This window comes from Rhododendron vialii, chromosome 13a, assembly GCF_030253575.1.
Source record: "Rhododendron vialii isolate Sample 1 chromosome 13a, ASM3025357v1".
Classification (NCBI taxonomy): Eukaryota; Viridiplantae; Streptophyta; class Magnoliopsida; order Ericales; family Ericaceae; genus Rhododendron; species Rhododendron vialii.
Genome location: NC_080569.1, coordinates 4,033,044 through 4,055,109, shown reverse-complemented (window position 1 = coordinate 4,055,109; position 22,066 = coordinate 4,033,044). Strand labels below are relative to the sequence as shown.

The 22,066-nt window shown below is 38.0% G+C and overlaps 3 protein-coding genes across 5 annotated transcripts; 2 read left to right on the top strand and 1 right to left on the bottom strand.

Annotated features, from left to right (window-relative positions):
* Positions 1-402: 402 nt before the first annotated feature.
* Positions 403-5,826, bottom strand: LOC131313419 (protein NPGR2). Its single transcript, XM_058341710.1, has 6 exons — positions 5,428-5,826; positions 4,452-4,733; positions 4,091-4,343; positions 2,335-3,551; positions 1,386-1,539; positions 403-836 (listed from the first exon to the last, which is right to left on the bottom strand). Exons 2-6 carry the CDS (start codon positions 4,707-4,709, stop codon positions 520-522), a joined length of 2,199 nt encoding a protein of 732 aa, XP_058197693.1. The 5' UTR covers positions 4,710-4,733; positions 5,428-5,826; the 3' UTR covers positions 403-519.
* Positions 5,827-8,815: 2,989 nt separating this feature from the next.
* Positions 8,816-20,185, top strand: LOC131313629 (protease Do-like 9). 2 transcript variants are annotated; one of them, XM_058342040.1, is made up of 6 exons: positions 8,816-9,256; positions 10,146-10,380; positions 14,952-15,151; positions 16,374-16,539; positions 19,633-19,824; positions 20,041-20,185. In XM_058342040.1, exons 1-6 carry the CDS (start codon positions 8,948-8,950, stop codon positions 20,124-20,126), a joined length of 1,188 nt encoding a protein of 395 aa, XP_058198023.1. In that variant the 5' UTR covers positions 8,816-8,947; the 3' UTR covers positions 20,127-20,185. The 2 variants fall into 2 exon arrangements, with proteins under 2 accessions (XP_058198023.1, XP_058198024.1); XM_058342041.1 differs by having other exon boundaries at positions 9,122-9,256; positions 10,156-10,380.
* LOC131313632 (protease Do-like 9) lies at positions 20,146-21,714 on the top strand. 2 transcript variants are annotated; one of them, XR_009196251.1, is made up of 6 exons: positions 20,146-20,280; positions 20,412-20,498; positions 20,703-20,759; positions 20,868-20,975; positions 21,202-21,347; positions 21,465-21,714. XR_009196251.1 is itself a non-coding variant. In XM_058342047.1 (5 exons), exons 1-5 carry the CDS (start codon positions 20,209-20,211, stop codon positions 21,289-21,291), a joined length of 414 nt encoding a protein of 137 aa, XP_058198030.1. In that variant the 5' UTR covers positions 20,146-20,208; the 3' UTR covers positions 21,292-21,714. The 2 variants fall into 2 exon arrangements, 1 of the variants encoding a protein (XP_058198030.1); XM_058342047.1 differs by having other exon boundaries at positions 21,202-21,714.
* Positions 21,715-22,066: the final 352 nt, after the last annotated feature.

Here is a 22,066-nt window from a genome sequence, read left to right as displayed (position 1 = left end):
TGGTAGTAAATATATACAGTTGTACTATAAATTGTTGCGTTGACCGCTGCCATCACTTGACACCCCCCTAACTTCACCATTGCTTAGTTGTTACCGTGATTACAAATCTTCAGGAAAAGCATCATGTGTGGAATAATTCTGTACATAACAATTATCCGATTATTGTAGCACTCCGCTTGGTTCCCATTTTTGGGAGTACCTTTTTAATCTCTGCACAATTTTCAATAAATTTCTCTCTCTCTCTCTCTCTCTCTCTCTCTCTCTCTCTCTCTCTCCTTCCTTATTACCACTCATTACATAAAAATAACTTTCTAAGATGTAAACCAAATAAAGTGTTAGTCTCTGTCCTTTTTCCCTTTATACCAACAACCGGAAATTAAAACATAGGCTCGAAAACCAAAGTCGACAACAACAGCTATAACTTTTATTCCATTGCTTTTCCATTGAACCAATATATATATGTGATCAAAATACATTAGAGGGAATTCAAGTACAAGCTTGATGGGTGAACTGAACCAGTCATCTTAAGGGTTCAAGAGGAGAAGTCTCTTCAAGAATTGCAGCAGCCTCAAAACACTCTGCAGCCTCCACTGCCAATGCAACACCTTCGTCTTTGTAAAGCAGACCCAGATTATACCAAGCAGAAGCATTCATTCTGTCAAGCCGTATCGCTTCTGTCAGAAAGCTTCTGACAACAGCCGGAGAGCGGCTTCCTAGATTTCTGAGAACCACTGCAATGGAGACCAGACTCGGAACATGGGTGGGTTCAACATCTAAAGCTTGCCTAAAGGCTTTAAGAGCTTCTTTGTTGAGGCCCTTTGCTTGATGAAGCAAACCTGCAAAACAGAGAAGAAAAGGAAGTTTTAAATCGAATTAAGACTACTAAGATATTCAAGGACACAAGTCACACAATGTATGTATCCCTATAACATGTGTTGTCTGTTTCCGACCCAGCACAACATTTTAAGAGAAGTTTCCTTGCTTCCTAGTTTCCTCCAAAAAAAAAAAAAAGGGCAGCCCTTAGAACAAAGTTTTATGATTACTCTTCAAACAGCTCTTGGTGTGATGTACCCTCGGCCAATCAACGTACTTGAGCATCATCATCATTATTCCACACTCTTCTCATTAGACGCCTCTTGCATTAGAATTCATTTAAGAAAGAGAAGAAGAACAAATTGCAATGCTGTCATAAACAAGCCAATATGTTTTGGTAAATTCTCTTATTCAGCAATTCAACTGCACATGATCTCCTGGCGTCGTGTTCCTTCTTCTTTTGGGCGGGTGGTTGGAAGCAATATTATAGGATGAAATAATCACAACTCACACCAACGAAAATTGCAGATGGAAGTGACATGTTATCTGAGGAGAGGTATGTTCATTTGTACCGCGGACATGCCATCTAGAAGCAGAGTGATGACTGATGGCCTCTGATTTGGAAAGACAAATCTCAGCATCGTCCCATTGCGACAAGCTTATGTAGACAGAAGCCAGATCATGCCACGTTTCCAATTCCAAAGTTCTACCATGGTTCCCATTGTGCTGTCAAAATTTACAAAAGCAAGGGTAAACAGGCCAAACAACTTTCCAGATTAAAGACAACGTTTTAATGGGAAAAACTGATAAAGAAACAGCTGGGTTCTAGGAAATAAAACCACCTTTGTGATGTGCACGTATGTTTCGATACTAATCCTGTCTCTTATATGATGCAATTGCTTCTATATAAATCTACATTTTCTGGAGACAGTGGTAGCTCCACACATCGGCCCATTTTCTTACAGAATAATGAAAGCTGAGGTTAAATGCAAGAAATGCATTCGAGTCAGAGGGCATCTACTTTGCAAAGTTAAGCCAAAGGTTGGTGTGTGCTATCTCCAGACCGATCCTACCAATACTACAGATTGATGGTGACACCCACACTTGACAACAGCACGGCTGCTCTGGAGAGATAAAGTAACAGAGACAAATTCAAAAGCAAGGGCTCATATCTTTCCTGTTGGTTTCTCATGGAGAGTAATAGGTCTAAGAGAGAACATATTTTGCTAGGCTGCTTTTGGATCTACAAAAAGTAGACCACATACTCATATGGAGCGAGTTATACGATATAGAAGCCTTATCTTCTCATGATTGCAAGATCTTCCCACATCATAACTCACCAAGATAAATTTCAGTCAGTCTAGTTCACTAGAGCTGAAATTGCAGACAAAGTGTTTTAAATGCTAGAAATTCCATTTGGAAAAAAACAAAACCTTGATAATGTAAAAAATAATTGAGCAATTTCATAGTAGAACTAACTGTAACTCAGAAAATGAAGCGAAAACCTCCCAATTGATATACCTTCAAATGCTTCTTCCCAGATCCAAAGCTTTTATTCTGGACTTGAAGAACAGCAAGAATCTGAGCATAAGTTTCAATGGCATTCTTTAACTGGCCCTGAGCAATTTGGATTTTAGCTTTAAGTCTCAACAATTCGCCCTGATCCCATTTCCCAGTCTGATCTAGAGCAGCATCTACAATATTTTCGGCGTCCAAAAACCGTTTTTGGGCAGAAAAAACCCTAGCCAACAGTATCCATCCTTTTAGATTCGACCCACCTTCCAATTTCAGTAAGCACTTAGCATAATGAAGTGCAGCATCCAATTTCCTCTGCACGGCATTTTCTAGGCTAAGATGGTAAACGATGTTGGGGTCCCTCATTCTCGTCATTTTCCCAGCATTTTCTAGGGATTGAAGTGCCTCTGATTGTCTCTTGACCTTCTCATCATCAACAATAACAAATCTCGAATGGGCTGAGAGTGAGATTCCTAATAAACAATGAGCAACACCGACCATCTCATCGCATCTTCCCACCAAGTCTTCAAGGGCTCTTTGGGCAAAATTTATCCCTTCTTCTGAGTACTCAGGGTTTTCACCACAAATCTTTGAAGCCATTAGTAAACCCGGAATACAATGTGGATCCTCCTTATTATGTAGCAATTTCCTCAGCAAATTCAAAGCAGTTAAGTCTTCAGTCTCTCCGTAATAACAGTTAGCTAGAGTGAGATAAGTTTCTTTCCTATCTATAAGTCCGGGAAGCAATCCCTCCACTTGATTAGCTAATGCCCTTAGTTCCCCCGAGACAGATAAAGCATATGAAAGGTGATCCATAACTGATGGGTCCCAGTCAATTCTTTTGAGGGACACTTTTCTTGTTAGAATCATCAAAAGGATAATAGCTTCTTCTATGTTATTTCTGGGTACAAATGAACTGTCCATTTGGGAACGGAGGTTTGGGGGGCTTGCTTCACTTCCACTGTACAAAAGAAAAATGGCAAACTCTTTTTGAATCTTCGCTGTGGTTTCTTCTTCAAGGTTCCAATGATAGAGAAGGGCCTGCCGGTATGATAAGATTGCTTCATGAGGAGAATCAGCTAATTTCCATAATTCAGGAAGCAGCTCAACCGCCTTGTTTAGAGTCTCCTGCAATTTACATTCAGCACCAAAGTTTTCAGGCAAGCCCTCTGGTAATGAAGATTCAACAATGTCCAGAATAACTTTGCATGATTGAGCAGCTTCTGCAAACATAAATCCAAACACATATTAGCCAAAACACTAGCTTCAACAAGTATGCGCTTAGATACATATTGGTCTAGCTCTATATCCATATACACATACAAATAATTATCTGTCGGGAGAAATTTGCCAAATTTCTACCCCAAGTTTGCTCTTGGTTCATTGTTTTGGAAACATGATCCTAACATAATTAGTCCTCATAAGATGTGCAATAACAAAACGAAAGGACACAACGTATTTATTTTCAACCAACATGTGCTGAGATAAAACGTTGTTGCTTGCCTCCAAGTAACAAACACGACCTACCGCAGCTTTTAAGAATCAAGTTAGTTTAGCGTACCACCTAACCATTTAAAGAAAGGAAGGTGGTACTACACAGGAACTTCGAGGACACGACTTTCAAACCTTAAACTGGGTGAAGGAATTCAAAACTGGAAAACTGCATAAGCACAACACTGAATGAAGGAAAAAGGGACTAAAAACAACGCGTGTATATACTAACAAAGAAAAGAAAAACTAACATCAAGTGGTAAGAGAGTACCTTTATACCTCCCTAGAGCCTGTAATGACTTTGCTTTGAGATAAACAGCTTCCAGGAGTAAACTAACGGCATGTATAGACATCGGTGGGGCAGCATCACTTTGTGAAAATCTCTTAGGACGTTCTACTCTTCGTGAAAGAGTGAGTCTCATCTTTGGAGTCACTGCAGCAATATCTATGCCTTCAAATACATGCAACGCCGCTTCTGTGTTTCCCTTTTGATATTCATATCTTCCCAGCAGTGCTCTTGCTTCCTGCAAATACGCAAAACCCATTATACAAGATGAAAAAACATTGTTTCAGCCTTTAATTAAGTAAACCAATCTAAACCGCATGAGAACTTATGAGATGAAAAAACTAACCTCGTAATTCAAATAACCACTCTCCCGCAGAGAGGACTCAGCTTCTTCAATATTGCCAATATCTGGCTTCTGGTCAATTTCGCCAGCATGAGGTGAATACGCACCAACTGCATAATCTTTTGTTGCAAGGGACGCAGGCGAAGGAACAATTTCATCAACTATTAATTGCTCTCCCGAGCTGAGGCACTTCATGATCTTTCCTAACCTCCGTTTTACCCGAGCCCTCCTTTGCTCTTTGATCCAATTCTTAGTCTTCATATTGCTTCACCTCACTCTCCTTGCGTCAACCACCAAAAAGTAAAATGACAACAATGTTCATGAACAACAATAACAGAATGCGGATCTTTACAAGACAAAATATGACAGGCACTGGACTGGAATCATATAAATATAAACTACCAAAAGGAAAGTTCTAGTGAATAGTGATCTTACTCAACACATAGCCCGACAACGTCAGCCCTCAAAGTCAATGGAAAACTCTAGCCCAACATATTACAGCATTTGTATTTTGTACCATCTATATAAAACTGTAAAAGTGCCACTTAATCTATAGCAATCCAAAATCTCTAGCAACGTGGTGATAGACTAAGAACACCACACTGCAACTTTGACAAAAACCACACGAAATGATCGCATAAAATAAACAAAAACATTAAAAGCAGTTGGGAACCCATCAACAATGATGTAGCCAGTCGGAATTCCAAACAATTGGTACAAATGGATAACTCAATCAGTATTCATAAACCCATTTCAGGAATAAATATTTTTCACCAGAATTCCACCCTCAAACATTAGGAAACAAAATTTACAAAAAAAATATCACCTCCACCAGCCAAAACCCAAAACTACACCAGACAACCCAGAAAACTCATGAACGAAACAAAAACATGACACACGTAAACCCTAGAAACTGATAGGGAAAGGAGACGCATTACACCAATCAATTCAATTGGAAAAGAAAAGAAGGTTCCTCACCTTTTACAGTTACGACAGGGACGAGAGAGGTAAAGAATCCACAAAACGCCAACCCAAGCAATACCCATCTCCTATTATTTCTCTCTAATCAAAGCTTCATTAGAAAACCCTTTTCATCAATTAAGAATCCAACCAACCTTCAACATAACTTCTCCATGTTCTTTCCCTCTCTTTTTTTTTCAACCCTTTCTCTTTTTCTTATTTGTTGGCCCAATAAAGGGTTTATGGAATACTCTGATTTTTGTTGTGTTTGTGTGGATGGAAGTTGACTTGAATCGTGGGAGAGAAGCTTGGGAATCACATAAAGAAGCGCATAATCAAATTATCATTTGCAGATTTTATTGTTAAATTTAGCAAAGAATTGTGTGGGATTTGGAAAAAAAGGAGAATTCCGTTTGGGGGGGCCGTTTGGAATTTAGTACTATTCATCTGGGTCATTAAATAATAAACCAAAAAAATTATGGGTACACGATTTGGTGTATACCGAAATATATACCAGGTTCTGTGAAACTCACTTCAAAATCTCATACAAATAATCGGAACCGTTCAATTTACTTAAAAACATGCTTTTAAGAGTTTGTTTATCAAATTAGCTCATTCGAATTTCGAAAAGATTCCATAAAAGCCCGATCGACTTTTGTTCTTGAAATCACAGGGAAAATATTGAATGAATTTGTTAAGAACTTATCGACATTTGAATGAACTGATTTTACATAGAGACCCTCAAAATAATAAACGTTTTAAACAAATTAAACGGATTCAAATTTTTGTATGGTACTCTAAAATGAATTCTTATAATCTGATATACATTTGGTGTACACCAGGTGTACATCTGGGTCTCAATCAACAAATTTCCTGCCACTTGGATGGATTTGCGTTTCGGGACAATTTGCTGGCTTTTAAAACAGACATTATTCTAAAGAGACTGGATCCTCTACATGCGGTCCAGTATGACCTATTGTGGGATTCTTTTAGAACTCATTATTTTGAGGATCTACGACAATGTGATGAATATTGGACATGTCAAAAATTATGTTGAGTTTGATATGTATTTATAAGAAGAATATATTTATGCTGAAAATTTATGCTTCGATCTAGTATCGCTTTGTTTTTGAATTTCGTGTTTTTCTAAAAATACATGTTTTACATCCACGTGCTAAACGATATTTTATATAAATATGATTAGCGCGACTCATGTTATTGAAGGTCGAAACAAGTCAATGGTTGCTATTATTGAAATGGGACCGAGAAGTTTCTAAAACAACAATGCTACAACCACCCTCACTTTACACGCCCAAATACACTGGTTTTAGAATTATTGTATCTAAAAATGGTTTCGGCCTATATGGTGCAGTCCATTCTAAAGGATCGGAGTGGATCCAGTTATTACATTTTGGGAAAATAATGACCAAGGACGTGTTTGATAATTAATACTCGCTAATGACATTTTCAGCATTAACAAATGTTCTCAGTATGTCCTTGACGGGTATTAATTATCAAAATACATCACGAACCGTTATTTTCCCTTACATTTTCATTTTGTTTTCTTTGATAAATTTCTGTAATTCTTCCTCTCTTCTCTCTCTGTTTTTATTTTTGCCACATCAAAAGTAAAACGAGGTACTATAAACAAGAATTAGACAATAGAAAACACTTTGAGCACCGTTCTCCTAAGATTTATTTTTTAAGTACATATTCTCACTTTACGAGATAAGTTACTCTATCATAATAATCACTTTCAATTCAAAAAAAAAGTACTCATTTCCTTTTGTGGAACGGGGCCTTGGTCTAAGTAGTTTATTGAATTGCAATTTTATTTTTATTGGGTCAAGTATTGAATTGCACTTCCCTCCTGTAAAATTTATCTCTTCTGGTTTTTCCTCTCATATCCATGTCCATACTTAAACAGAAATGGCAGTGGACTTTAAGTTCATTTTGCCGAGAATATATATATGTTTATTCATCTCCGGTGAGTGCCAAGTGGCACAACATAATTTTTTTGGTGTTAGATAGATACTTGTCTGAGGGGAAACTTAAAATGAGAAAGGAATCTAGAAGTCCACATACTATATGGTGGTTAGTCCAAGGATGGAGCCCGGGGTCTAGCAGGAGCGGCCGTCACGGCAAAAATTTTAGAAAATACAATTATTGTATGTAAAAAAAAAAATTTATCGCCAACTTATATAGACTCGTCACTGCTAGATTTTTTTCCTTATTTTTTGTTATATAGTAGTCCTAAATCCTCTATTTTTTTTGAAGAACGGAGACCCAAAATATTATTCCAAAACTAAATTAGTCTCTTTCGTATTACATATGCAAATGACCAACATCATTTTCTATAGTTTTTATTATGTTATTTTAATTTTTTCTATAGTCGATGACTATTCTTTTTGCAATGTATCTTTTTATTTTTTTAGTATAAATTTCAGGGATCCGGAGATATTGCCAACCGGGGGTGCTTAGCAACGGTGTCAAGAGGCCAATCCGGCCATTTTTGCGCTCGGATTAGATTTGAGCCGTTTGTGCCGAGATGAATGGTCAGATCGGGCGCTCAGCACTGCTGCCAAACACCCCCGTTTGCCAACAGCATCTCCTAATCTTTAGCATTTCGCGCAATGCTAGGGATAAAATTCTGGCTCTGTCCTTGGTGGTTACTAAGAGGAGAGAAATTAGAGGTGCTCAGGACTAGTATGTTTCGAGAAGTACGAAGGAGAATGGAAGGCGATAGTGATAGTTTGTTCAATTCAATGGCCAGCAGTATTGGAAGAATATCGAAAGAAGTTATTCGAGAGTCGAAGGGAAAAATGTCTTGTATTTAATTATATGTGATTTATTTGTGTACAGGCTAGTCTCTTTTCCCATGATCAAGTTGCATTGTCTTTGGGCCCAGATTACTGGTTACATACTTTCGAACTTACTTGTCTCCTTTAAATGATCCTTTAGAAAATATAACCAAGAAAACAGAATGGACCCAAAAATATAGGTTCGGTCGGTCTAGGTTTGGTCCCGGTCAGTTTCGTTTTATTGAAGAGTTCGAAATTTTAATTTCTGTTCGATCTTGAGTACCTAAAAATACTTATGAATCGTAACCGGGCCGAACCAAACCGAAATAAATACACCTACGGGGAGTGCAATTTTGTTCACCCTCCTTAATAGAGGGTGAACATTACCCTCTCTCTCATTGGTTGAAATAGTATGGATCCCACTATAGTATGGATCCCACTACAAAGTGATGTCATGCTTACCATGCAATGCACTTTTTGGTAAGCATGACATCACTTTGAGGTAGGGTCCACATCATTTCAACCAATAGAAAGGAGGGTAATATTCACCCTCTTAAGTGGAGGATGAACAAAACTCAACTCACCTACGGGGGATCTTGACATTTTGGGCCCAAATTGTTGTTGCTTAACAGAGCAGCTCCCATCCCAAATTCCTAATGAATGCCCCAACAAAACTCAATAAAGTAGTACAAAAATGGGGGGCTGGGGCCGCTAGGTTTCCATCCGAGCGTCGGAACCATGTCTTCTTCCCTGATCATCAAGAGTAGTAGTAGTGATATTATTCCCTCCTTCCTCTGCAAGTCTAACAAGTTGTCGATCATTGATGAATTTATTAATGATACCAACAAACCCAAACCTTCCGCCGCGAAATTCCCCAATCGTATGGTCTTGTGCTCATTGTCTCGATCTTCACCGATAACTTTATCTAAGTCGAGCTCTGTCCGAGATTTGGTTTCTTCGCTAGGTCATACAATTGTAGATTGGGCTAAAGACTGCGACTCTCATGGGAATGATGAGGAGGAGGAGGAAGAAGAGGCTTCCATGACTGTAAGTCTACTATTTGCGTTTGCATTTTGAAATTTGACAAGTGCACGGTGTCTGTTTGGTTTCTCTTCTGAGTGCGATTATTTTCCTAATCATTTTATGAATTTACTCAAGAAAAAGAAAATTGAAATACCCTTTGGGGTGGTGGTTTTTTTTAAGGCGGGTGTTAATCCTACAGACCCTCCCACAGCCTTTTCCCGCACGTAACATGCACGTTAGACTAATCCCTACAACTCCTCCCACAGCCTCTTCACACCCTAACGCATGGGGTGGGGTGGCCCCAAGAGTTGCTGCTGGCGAGGAGAATTGAACCTGAGACCTTATATGGGAGCAAACTCTAGGTCCCAGGCCAAGACGACCAAGCCAACCCCTCGGGGTTAAATACCCTTTGGGGTTACACATTACGCTCAATGGTTGCTGTCCCGTAACCAAACAGAGAAGCTAGGAGAAACATGTTTCATATATTCCTCAATATCTATATACTCTATAGTATATTAAGGGGAGCACAACTTCAACTTGGTGTTTCCCTTTTTTTCATGTGTTTTTCTTAGCTGGTGATAGTTATCTCCATGATGTCTGATACTCACAGTTTAAGTTCTTAAAAAGTTAAACATAGAAAACTTAATGGAAAGAAAATCAAAAGAAAAGTACCAACTGAAGTACGATAAAAGCTATCGTTTCTGTTTGACCAAAAAAAAAAGAAGTATGATAAAAGTTTCACATAAAGTAAAGTTGTCAAGGGAGATCACTATTTTTTGCTGTTTCTGTTTCATTGGAAGCTTTTTGTTTGGGTACATTATACTGTAAATGTTTACTCTTTTGAGGTAATCACGCGTGTGGAATATGTATACCACAAAATGAAAAAATGTTAATGATATTAATTTTTTGTCAGTCATTTGTAGACGCAATTGTCAAGGTAATTTGTGGTAGAGTAGAACCAAATTTCGCTTTCCCATGGAAAATGGAACAAGAAGAGGGCTGCCGGAGTGGTTTTATTGTCAGTGGGAGAAAAGTGCTCACTAGTGCTGGCGCTGTTGATCTCCACCAGGAAGTGAAGCTTAAAAAAGGCAACTGCGATGTGTGGTACACTGCTACAGTGCTTTCTGTGGCATTTGATACTGATCTAGGTACAAAATACTTTGCCATCTCCATGCATAGTACTTTTTATGAAATTTAATTTGGTTACAATCTATGATATTAGGCAGATATTTGTTCTCCTTTTGTTTTTTATATATATCGCTAATACCTTGTAAACTAACGGAAAATCAGAATGTCATGCAAGGTAACTTGAAGATAGGGTTTCTAACAGTAACAACCGCACATATGATTGCTTATGCACATAACACATTGCTTATGATTTGAGGGAATCTTATAATGGGGTGTTCTATTGTGGTATTGATTAACTAGAATTTGACCCAAAATAAATCTTCTATCCTACTGCTCCAGCTGCTCGATGTAGTAGCTTGCTTCTTGGGCAGCTCGCTGCCCGGGATATTTTACCCAGATTCATTTTTCACACAATAACCTCAAATCCAGTTACTACAACATCTGTGTGAGATATGAAAACATGACTTTGTTGAACTAAGTTTACTGACAAATTAGTATATCATCAGGATATTACTAAGTGAAAACCCTTTATCTGTGGCAAAATTTTGCATTAGAAGCCTAGAAAATGTCAAATTTCAGCAAAAAAGTTTCAGTTCGTGTGTAGCTAAGCAATGTTTTCCTCCACAGAAGAAATGCAACGAGGAATTCTATTGAAAAACTCAAGGTAGTAGGACCAAAATTGAATAGCTCGAAAAGTAGAATACTAAAATTGGATTCTGGAAATCCAATTACTTAGGAAGACACCATCGTTATATTGTAATAGTCCAAATTGCCAAATTGTGTCCTTTTGATTTATGGTGGGGAGCTATTGCTTGGCTTCTAAAGATTAAAGGGAAAAAATAACTCTTTCAGAAGCTTCTCTTTGATTTGTCAACAACATGAAAATGTATTATGGGACCTGTAGAAATAGAAGATCGGACAAAATTGAGGACATATGGTGTACCTCCTGTTGGAGTCAAGGCAATATTACCACAAACCTCGCTAATAAAAGCAAAAATCATTCTTCCCATCCAACAAAAAGTTTTGTTCTTTTGTATCTAATTTGTTGATCTCGTCCTTGAAAAGTTTGAGTGAAAGAAAAAGCAACTTAGCAACAAGTTGTGGGTGTCGAGGTATACCTAGGTCCTAGATATAAAGCAAGGTCTAATTTTATTTGAATTTTTTTTTTTTTTTTGGGTATGAAGAAACAAGTTGAGTTAGAAATGCCCTCACATTGCAAGTGAAATTGATGTTGTATAATATGATTATAATAATATTAGCAATGACGGTATGAAGAGTATTGCATGACAACTCTGTTTTACCATTTTTCATATTGTAGGTTACTTTAATCTTGAGGTTTAGGCTGATGTGAGGATTTAAATTTTTGGGTGCCTTGGGGTGTAATTTGTTCAACTTGTTTGTGAAAGATCAAGAGAGCAGTTACTCTTTAGTATGAGTATTTTAGCGTAAAAGAGGCCTGTAAGACCTATAGACATCTTTCACAATAGTGGATTTGTTATTTGAACTAGGGGATTTTAGCCGGGGTAATTTTCAAAAACCCCCCTCCATCTACCACCAAAAATCAAAAATCAAGGACCCCCCTCCATCTACCAATTGAAACAACGACCCTCCTCCATCTACCAATTGAAACAAGGACCCTGCTCCATCTACCAATTGAAACAAGGACCCTCCTCCATCTTTTTTCAATTTGCAATGTCCCACATTTTAACAATTCTGTTAACAAAATTAACGGGAAAAGAATATTTCACATTTTAACTCCCTTAAATGCCCCTCTCCCCCATTATTCTTTTTTGGGCAAATGAAATATATCTATTCTCATATATCTACATATCACAGTCTTCTTCCTCCCCATCTTCTTCCTCCACGTCTCTCCCCCTCCCCCACGTCTTCTATTGCAATCTGTTTCATTTCCAAACACACTCGTCTGGGCCACGCCAACTCCGGTCCGAACCAGGTAAACCGAAAATAGAGTATGGGTTTGGTTGGATGGATTTTGATGCATAAGTCCAAAACCGAAAAAGCACTCTACATGCAACTAAACTATAATAAAACACTCTACATGCAACTGTTTTCATGTCCAGTCACGACCAAAACCGAAAAACAGGGGTTAGCTACGGTAGTTTGGTTCTTGATGCATGGGGTTTGATTTTTTACTATTCTAAACATTAAACAACATGCTAGGGACTAAATATACTTCGGGAATGGTAGGATAAGGATTATTCTACCTTGAATTCAATCAGAAATTACGGTGAACGGTTTAGGTAAATTTTCGGCAATCGGAGAAGACGACCGGAACGGGAGACTTCGGGGATGGCTCGGGGTGAGTGGGGAACGGTTATGAGATGCTCAAGGTCGTGCTAGAAGGTTGGAAGCTTCAATTCGGATGGTGAGGTAGTGTAGGTGAGAAACCCGTTTTCACTCTCTCTAAAACTCCATTGGAGGACCTTGGAGCTTCTCTCCTTTTTCTTTCTTTCCCACTGATTTTTCAGTGGGGGTGGGGGTGTTGGTGTGTAGAAATTTTCGGATTGAAGAGGGGGTTGTATTAGGAGAGTGGAGGTGAATTGGAGAGGAAGTAATATAATGGAGGCACATGGCTGGCTGACAAGAGTCAAGAGGGGTGTGGGAGCTGCAAAAATGGCAGAGGCCAGAGGGGGGAGTTTTCCCGCCCAAGGATTTTTGGACCTTTTATGACCTTTTAGGGTTAATGAGGGTAATATGCACCTTTTACGTTTTCCATTAACCAAATCTGTTAAAATGTGGGACATTGCAAAGTGAAAAAGATGGAGGAGGGTCCTTGTTTCAATTGGTAGATGGAGGGGGTTGTTGATTTTTCGTGGTAGATGGAGGGATTTTTTTGAAAATTACCCTTTTAGCCGAAAGTCATCAATTAAATACTCTGTTACAGTTAGTCCTCCTAAGAATTTAAGAAGAGAAGTCCAAACTAAGTAAAAGAGACTTTCATTTCCATGAATTCTCCACCATTTTGGAATAAAAGCAACTGGGGATTTTTAGACCTTGGTGGATTTTCTAGTTTCCTTATGGACATAAATTTTTTATTATTTTTGATAAGTGCAAGATATTATTAAGCTCAACCAAGGAAACAAGGTTCAGTGATGAAAACCCCTTACAAGAAACAACAATACAACAGGAAAATGATACAGCAACAAATTGCAAAATCCTATCTATACCTTTCAGACACCCCCAATTCTCACAGAGGGCTTTATTGTGTAAAGAGTGTTTCACATTTCTCCTTGAGCTAAGAAAGTCCCTTGTGCCAGTTACTCTCCCTGCAGCCACCTGGTCATGCCTGTTACTCCCTTAAAATTTGACTATTTCTCTCCTGCTACAAACCATACACAGTAGCAGCCAAAGTACATTTAAGACCAGTGCATCTGAAAGCTTGTCCAGTCACATTAGTGCAGAACCAATCAAGCACCTCCCCCAACTTGCTAGGCATCCACTGCACCCTGTTCTTGATCACCAAAGCCTCCAAACAACTGCAGAATAGGAGCATTCAAAAAAGATGTTGCCGATGTCATTCTTCTGCAGAACTGCATTGACAACAAACACAATCAAGTTGCACATCCCAACTCTTCAACCTATCCTTTGTTGTTAGTACTAAGTCTTTGAAAAGCAGCCAGCCATAGGAAAAATGACCATCTAGGCACATGTTGTCCCCTCTAAATGATCTTGTGCCTGGGTTGGGTTTGGTGCCTCTCCCTTATGGCTTCCCAAGCGGACTTTGCAGTGAAAGTACCACTTGGGTGCGGCAACCAAAGAACAGAATCTTCCACATCAGGATTTGGTCTCAGACTTGGAGGAGTTTGAGCAATGATAGCCTGAATGAAAGGATTCCTTAATCTGGGCCATTTCCAAGCACCTTGTGCAATTATTGAGTCAACCCTGGCCCTTAGAGATCTGCTTACATTATTCACGACCCTTTCTCCAAATCTAACATACAAAGGCCAAAGTGGGTGCCAATTGGCCAACCATAAAAAGGTACTCTCCCCATTACCAACTTGATACTTGATAAGAGGTTGACCCAAGTGTCTTAAGGGATTTTCCTCATTGATTTTGTATTTGTTTGACCTTACATATAAAAGTTTGAATTGGAAAAGGTTATATAAATCAATTGGCCGTATGGGGAAGTCAGATGGGTGATCCTTTCAAGGTCACTTATTTAAAAATTATATCCCTTTTTGGGCTTTCAAATGGTTGGTTTCTGTCTCATTACAGGGCTTCTTCTTATTTACTTGTGATCATATACTGGACTATCTTATGTAGTTGATTTTCCAATTTGATGCAACTTGTGTTCAAAGTGAACTGTCTTGTGATGTTGGAGATTGCTGATCTCTAGCAGTGTTGCATTATGATATATTTCATCAATAGAAAAATAATTCAAGAAGATAGGACGCGTACTTAGAGAACCTTTAAAATGCGGGATATATGGATTGCAATTTATTAAGATAGACTCATTTCAGGAAGTTTTCTAGTAATAGACTTTTGACCAAATTTTTGAGTGATACTATTTGGTTAACTTGCTGTTCTTTGGTAGTTTTGATGATATTTCGTGGAATGATGTTGCATGCAGCAATTTTGACAGTGAACGATGACAAGTTTTGGAAAGGAGTTAAGCCACTGGAGTTTGGGGACATGCCAGCACCTGGAGAGAAGATAACTGTTACTGGCTATCCACACGGGGCAGACTATGTATCTGTGATTAAGGGATGTGTTTCAGGAGTGGGCATGAAACGTTATGCGATTTCAGAGGCCAATCTTCCGGCTTTTGAGGTAGTCCCAAGAAAGTCTCAATCATTTTTTCTTTCCTAGTATTGTTTATTATCTTATCGAGTCCTTTTATTTTTAAGGTCCTTAATATGATTAAAATCTCCTTTTTCATTCCTGTCGACTGCATAAGAGCAGCATGTTCATATGCGTCGATTACAAACAGTATCTCCTATGCTTCTGTGGGGAAAAAGTTCTTCCAGAGGGGGGAGGGAATATTCTTGGCATACTCCAAAAAAGACTGTAATTACCATATTTGGTAAACCACCATTATTGCTGTTTATTTTTGAATAAATGATCACTTCAACTGGTTTTTCATCCCCCGTTACTGAACTTTGGTGGAAGGGGGAATCGAATTCTCAACCTCGTATCGAAGATTGAAAGTTTTGGAAGATTATTAGTTTAGTCCTCATCCTTAAGGACCCCTTTGGATTGTCAGAAACAATGATATAAGAAAGGCGAGCCTTTTCTCACCAAAACTTACCATTTTCCAAATCTCACCAAAAAGAAGGGAAGGGGCCATTCAAAAAAATTTGTTTTGGTACTTTTCTTTCCATTTCCCACCAAATTATTCAATCCAAATGAGTGATTTGGATAGAGACTCTAATTCTTTCTTTTCTTTTCTCACCAAATAAACTCAATCCAAAGGGGCTGTAAAGTATTGTTATGATTTGATGGAGGCTATTCAAAGGACTCACACATACACACCCCCCCCCCCCCCCCCCCCCCCCATGTGTATTTCTAGGGTTTCTTTTCTGTGGACTCATAAGGTCCTATTTTGGTCTGCGAGCAAATTACTCCATATTGTTGTTTGTTTTAGCTGTCAACATATTTTTGTTTAGCTAAAAGAGACTTTGTCTCTAATATCATTTGATTTAGTTTATGAAACAGAATTGATTTCTTTTCAATATTGATGTGGATGCCATTACAATCCCTAGATGTGGTTTTAGGCTTTTTTTAGTGTAGATTTCTAAGGGTTTATCTTTTTCTTTGATCGTCCGGCTTCATACCCCAAGTTGTTAACTTATTTTTGCTTGAAACCATGAGTAGATTGTGGCCAAGTTAAATCCAATTGGAGCTAAAATAGGCTCACTATTTTTTTGGTTAAAATGTGGGAGCCCATAGTGACTATAGTGCTTGCTTGCCTTTACGCCCTGCGCTGCAATGTTAAGTCAGTCTGTTTTTTGTTTACCATATTAGAAGTCCAGTTTATTTTATCTTTTATCAGGTAAAGGTGCCTTGGAACCTAGGGAAAGTTGGTGGTCCCGTTTTTAATGGAAGAGGCAAATGTGTGGGAATGATACTCCAACATCAAGATGACAAAGTTGGTGTTGTGCCTGCAGAGAGTATTAAGCACTTCATTCAAGATTTTGACAAGAATGGAGCATACACTGGTGTGTTTGGATTTCTCAATCTGAGGGAGTAACCGAATCTTACTATTTTAGTTACTTTTGATTTATGCAATCCTTGTTTTTGGCTATTCTTTTTAAATAGTAGAATTCTATATTATGGGGTGTAAGGCTTGATAGTACTAAGAGCATCTCCAGCAGATCACTCAAACATCAAATGTCAGAAAATTTGAGGGATCAAGCATGAAATATTTTTTAAAACGTGATCAACTAAATAATGAAGTCATCCTTCAAATTTCCTTTGTCTTTCTTCAAATTTAGAGAATACCCCTCACTCCTCAAATACCAAACTTGTACAATTTTACCATGTTGCCCAAAACAATATATAAACAAACGTATTTTATTGTTTATTTTTTTCAACAGTCATGTAGGAGTTAATAGGCAATGGAATGAGAAAGTCCATGGTGGTTTTGGGTTTGGCAACCAAAATGAAGCTGGTAGAAGTTTCTTGGATTTTGTAGTGGCTTTTGATTTTATACTTGTGAACACTTTCTTCAAGAAGCAAGGGCAACACCTAATTACTTTTATAAGCGGGACCAATAGAAGTCAAATAGACTACTTTTTTGTTAGAGGCATTGAATGCTTGTTATGTAAAGATGGAAGATTATTCCTGGAGAGTGTCTAGCGTCACAACGTAGACTTATGGTGTTAAATATTGGCATGAAATGGCAACATAGAACAAGGAAGGAGGCTAAAAGCCTACGAACTAGATGGTTGTTTCTAAGAGGAGAGAAACTAGAGATGTTCAAGGGTAGATGTTTCAACAAGGAGGGTGGGCTTTGATTGATGATGGTAATAATATGTAGAATACAATACACACCCAGGAGTTGCCCCAGTGTTAAGGGCGAATGACTGATTTTGGGAGTATTCCTTTTGGTCAGGGGTTCGATTCCCCACCGGGTGAGTACCTTGTGGTCGCGCTAGTTCCCCCCTGAGGTTTGGGTTGCGCAGTCGGGTCCAATTGTGGCTCGGCTGTAGGGCTGTTCCTTGGCTATCAAAAAAAAAAAAAAATGTAGAATACAATGGTTGGCACTATTAAAAGGGTATCGAAAGAGGTTCTTGGAGAGTCAAAGGGGAAACCTCCTATATCTAGAGAAACCTAGTGGTGGAATGACAATGTTCAAACTATAGTAAAAACAAAGAAGGAATGCTTTAAAAAGTGGCAAAAGGATTGGAACGAGGATACTTATAGGAGCTATAAACAAGCCTACAAGGAAGCTGAGAGAGTCGTTAGGGATGCTAAGCTAGGAGCTTATGATGACTTTTATGCTAGATTAGATAGTAAAGATGGAGAGAATAACATTTATAAACTCACCAAGGTGAGAGGAAAAAAACTAGAGACTTCTCTCAAGTTAAGTGTATAAAAAGTGATGATTCAAGGTGGTTGGTGAAAGATGAGGAGATTAGGGATAAATAAAAGATGTATTTCAAGAAGCTGTTGAATAAGAAACTCTTGGATGGCCTCGGTGATGAGGAATTTGGTGGCCCTGGTGAGAGTCTAGAATATGAGTTCTATCATTGGATACAAAAGCTTGAAGTGGCCAATGCTTTGAAGAGGATGAGACTGGGTAAGGCCTTAGGGCTAGGTGGTATTTCTATTGAAGTGTAGAAAAGCCTAGTTGCAATGGGGGTGTCTTGGTTCACAAAGTTATTCAATAAGATTGTATTTAAGAATTAAGGAGATATTCAAAGTTGTAACAACTATAGAGGCATTGCAACAACTATAGAGGCATTAAGTTGGTGAGCCATACAATGGACTTATGGGAAATAGTTATTGAGCATCGCTTGAGAATGGTGACAACGGTGTCAGACAAGCAATTTGTATTTGCCGGGGAGATCGAGCATGGAAGCAATTTATTTGTTAAGTAGGTTGGTAGAAAAATATAGGAAAAAGAAGAGGGATTTTCATCTGATTTTTATGGACTTAACAAAAGCCTATGATCGGGTGCCAAAGGATATCATACCATGGGTTTTGGAACGAAAGGTAGTGACAAAAATCGATATGTGGTTAGAGATGTGTGTGAAGGTGACGTCACTACTATTAGTTCACCAGTAGGGGAAACAAGTGAATTCCCAATTATAGTAGGGAAAACAAGTGAATTCCCAATTACAGTAGGGAAAACAAAATATGGACTTTTTTCTAAGAGATTTGAATAGTCAAAATGGACAATTTTTGTAGGATGGCGGGAGTAAAATATTACACTCCATCCTTTCCCATAAAGAATGTTCATTTTCACTATTCATGCCTTTCATAAAATTGCCTATATTTTTACTTCATAATTTTTTTTTATGCAATGTAGATCTTATTTGTTATTATCACTTAGTTTTACTCAACAACGTTTTTAAAGTCATTAATAACTTTACAAACAATATAATATACCCCCTCCGTCCCATTTTGATAGTCCCCTACGAAAAGAGATAAACAAATTAAAGTACTTTCGTTCATATTTTTTGAATTTCTTTTCACCAAATTAAAGATTTTATCGGGATCTTTAATTTGGTGCTAAGAAACTCAAAAAATCATGCACGAAAGTTCTTTTCTTTATTCAAAAATTGCACGTCTTTTCGTAGGGAACTATTGTTTTGGGATGGAGGGAGTAGGTTTTTTTTTTTTTTTAAATGTGTGAATAGTAAAAATGACAGTCTCTATAGGATGGAGAAGGGTTCGTTGGAACATAAACTCACCCTTTAAATTTTGAAGGATGTTAGCAAAGTACAGTTTTGATGCTAAATCTCAAGGTATCTGGTAAAGATGCTCTAAGCCATGAACAAAGTTACTTATAGTATTTTTAGAAAACTGTTATCCTAGGTCTATATTGTGGCTAAAGGGAAACCCCAATTAGTTTTGCATTCTTCTTTGTCATAGTGAAACAGCTTCCACAGCTGTTTTCGTTGACATGCTAGGTGAACCATGCAACTCTAGTATTCTTATGTATTTGTCTTTTGACTTTTTATGATTTTCTCTGTTAAAGAGGAATAATTTTTGTGATTTTCTACTTTCGTCTCCCTTAGATCATGTGGTCGGGATCCGTAAATAACTAAGAATCTAACCATATGCTACATATATTGAAACAACAGGACTCCCAATACTCGGCATCAAGTGGCAGAAGATGGAAAGTTCTAGTTTCCAATTGTTCATGAAGATGGGACATTATCAACAAGGTGTTCTTATAACAGAAGTTATGCCCAACTACCCAGAATTTGAGATTCTGAAACCATACGATATTATTCTCAGCATTGATGGGATTAGCATTAACAACGATGGAACAGGTAAATCTTTTTTGTTTGTCCTCTTTTTTCATGCAAGTTCTATTCCTCAAGCCAACTTTCTTCTTCTGTCGTCTCTTCATTTACTGTATGAGCGAGAAAGTAAATTCTATTACATAATTTGCAGTAGCTTGAAATGTCCCATTATTTTTCTCAGTTTTCTATGATCAAGTAAATGTTGTTCCTTGAATTTATGCTCTATGTTGCAATTAATTCCAGTTCCATTTCAAGAAGGGCAACGAATAGAGTTCAGTTACCTTATTGCTCAAAAATACAAAGGCGATAAGATTGTTATTACTTATTAGAGTTCTCCGTGATTCAAAGATACATGAATTGACCACTCAACTCCCAACACACAAACAATTTGTTCCAGCCAACGTTACTGGGATGCCTCCTCGGTATTACATTATCGGAGGATTTGTTTTCACAACTCTTTCCATCCCATATTTGCTAGCTGTGGTGAGTAAATTCACTTAGATAGGTTAGGTCTTTATTCGTTATGATAACAATGTATATTGGTAAGTATTATCTGTGTTATCCACCTAACCCTCGTGTTTTCATTTCATTTATTATCAAATTCCTAATCCTAGGATGGAAGGTATGACGGATATAAAATTCCAGATGAAGACAAGGTTTTCTCCCAGGCATTTTACGAAGAGCGTGTTGTGCTTTGTCAGGTGACCTTGTGATAAAGGAATTTCCCAATGTTTTTCCTTCCATTTCATGACATTTCTCTGTTGTGGTAGTCTTTGTGGTACATAGGTGCTAGAATATTTTCAAATCGTAAATTGTTTCTACGGTTTTGGAGTGAATTAACTTTTTGATTATGCGAGCATGAATATGTTGGTCTCTGTTTATTTCCCTTCGAATATGTTGGTCAGGTGCTTAAAGCTGACATTACAATTGGGTACGACGGGGTGGACTCAGTGCAAAATCAGGTCTGTTCAATATGTTACACTCATAACGTTATAAGGTATAAATAAAATAGACCTCACTGGGTAATTTGCTTACAATAACTCCTTATTTGTTTGCTTATTGTGATGTAGGTTATTGTGACTTTTAATGATAAACCTGTTAAGGGGTTAAAGAGCTTGGTTAGTATGGTAGACAGTTGTGATGAGGAATTCTTGAAATTCACTCTTGAAAACAACAATGTGAGTCCCTCTCCATTTTTTTTTTTTTGGGGTTTTTTGCAAGTCTCTCCCCTCCCCCCCCCCCCCCCTCCCCCTCTCCCGGAAGTTATTGTATTCTTCTGGTAGGTCAAGAAAACAGGAGGGTATTTCCGGCATCATTCTTCTTACAATTTTATTTTATTATCACGCGCGAATGTTCATATTCAGAAATCCTCCGATTAATAGATTCTTTGTCATGTTGGTACAGATTTTGGTACTGCGGACGAATATTGCCAGAGCAAGAACTCCGTATATTCTTAAAGCACACTGCATACCTTGTGCTATGTCTTTGGACTAATGAAGTTGACTCGAGGGAAAGAAAGTCTCATAGGTCATGTGAAATTCTGAATGGATGTGAGTGAGCCAGAATTTCTATTTCGTGTTTTAAACTTTCTCTTCCCAAATTGTATGGAAGAAAAGGAATAGAGTTTTTTCAGTTAATAGCTGCTGCAACGTTTAATGTTGTTTCAGGTTTTTGTTCATAGTGTACATATCGCTACTTGGTTTAGTGCCTCTACTACGCCTGCTGGATGCCACAATTGCTAAAATCTTACTCCGCTATGGATTCCTAACATAAAGGATGTAACTGACAAAGGCAAATGTTTTAAGGCAGGTAGGAAAAAGGGGTAGACAGATAAGGGATTACAAGTGATTTCAGTAAATAGATGATGGGATCTTCGTGATTTTTACCATGATTAAAGGGAACTTATTTTGTTCCAAACCCTCCTTTGCTACACATTCATTCGGGGTTAATTTGTTTTTATTTTTCCAGTACTTCTGTTTTGAATTTTTGTTAGAATTTATTTTTTAAATATTTTGTCATTGGCTAAGAGTATCACATTTGCATACATGCTTGTTTGTTTGGGAGGATTGAGGATGAGATTGGATTAGGAGAAAATACATTGGAACCACTTTGCAAGGGATTGTCCCCTGATCCCATGGGTAAACATTAAACAAACAAGCAGGGTGGGATTTGGTTTGGTTATAGTCGGGACTAATTGGGGCCAAAAGGGATTTGGTTGGGACTAATTGGGGCCAATAATCCTTCATATGATATGACTCATTATTATATC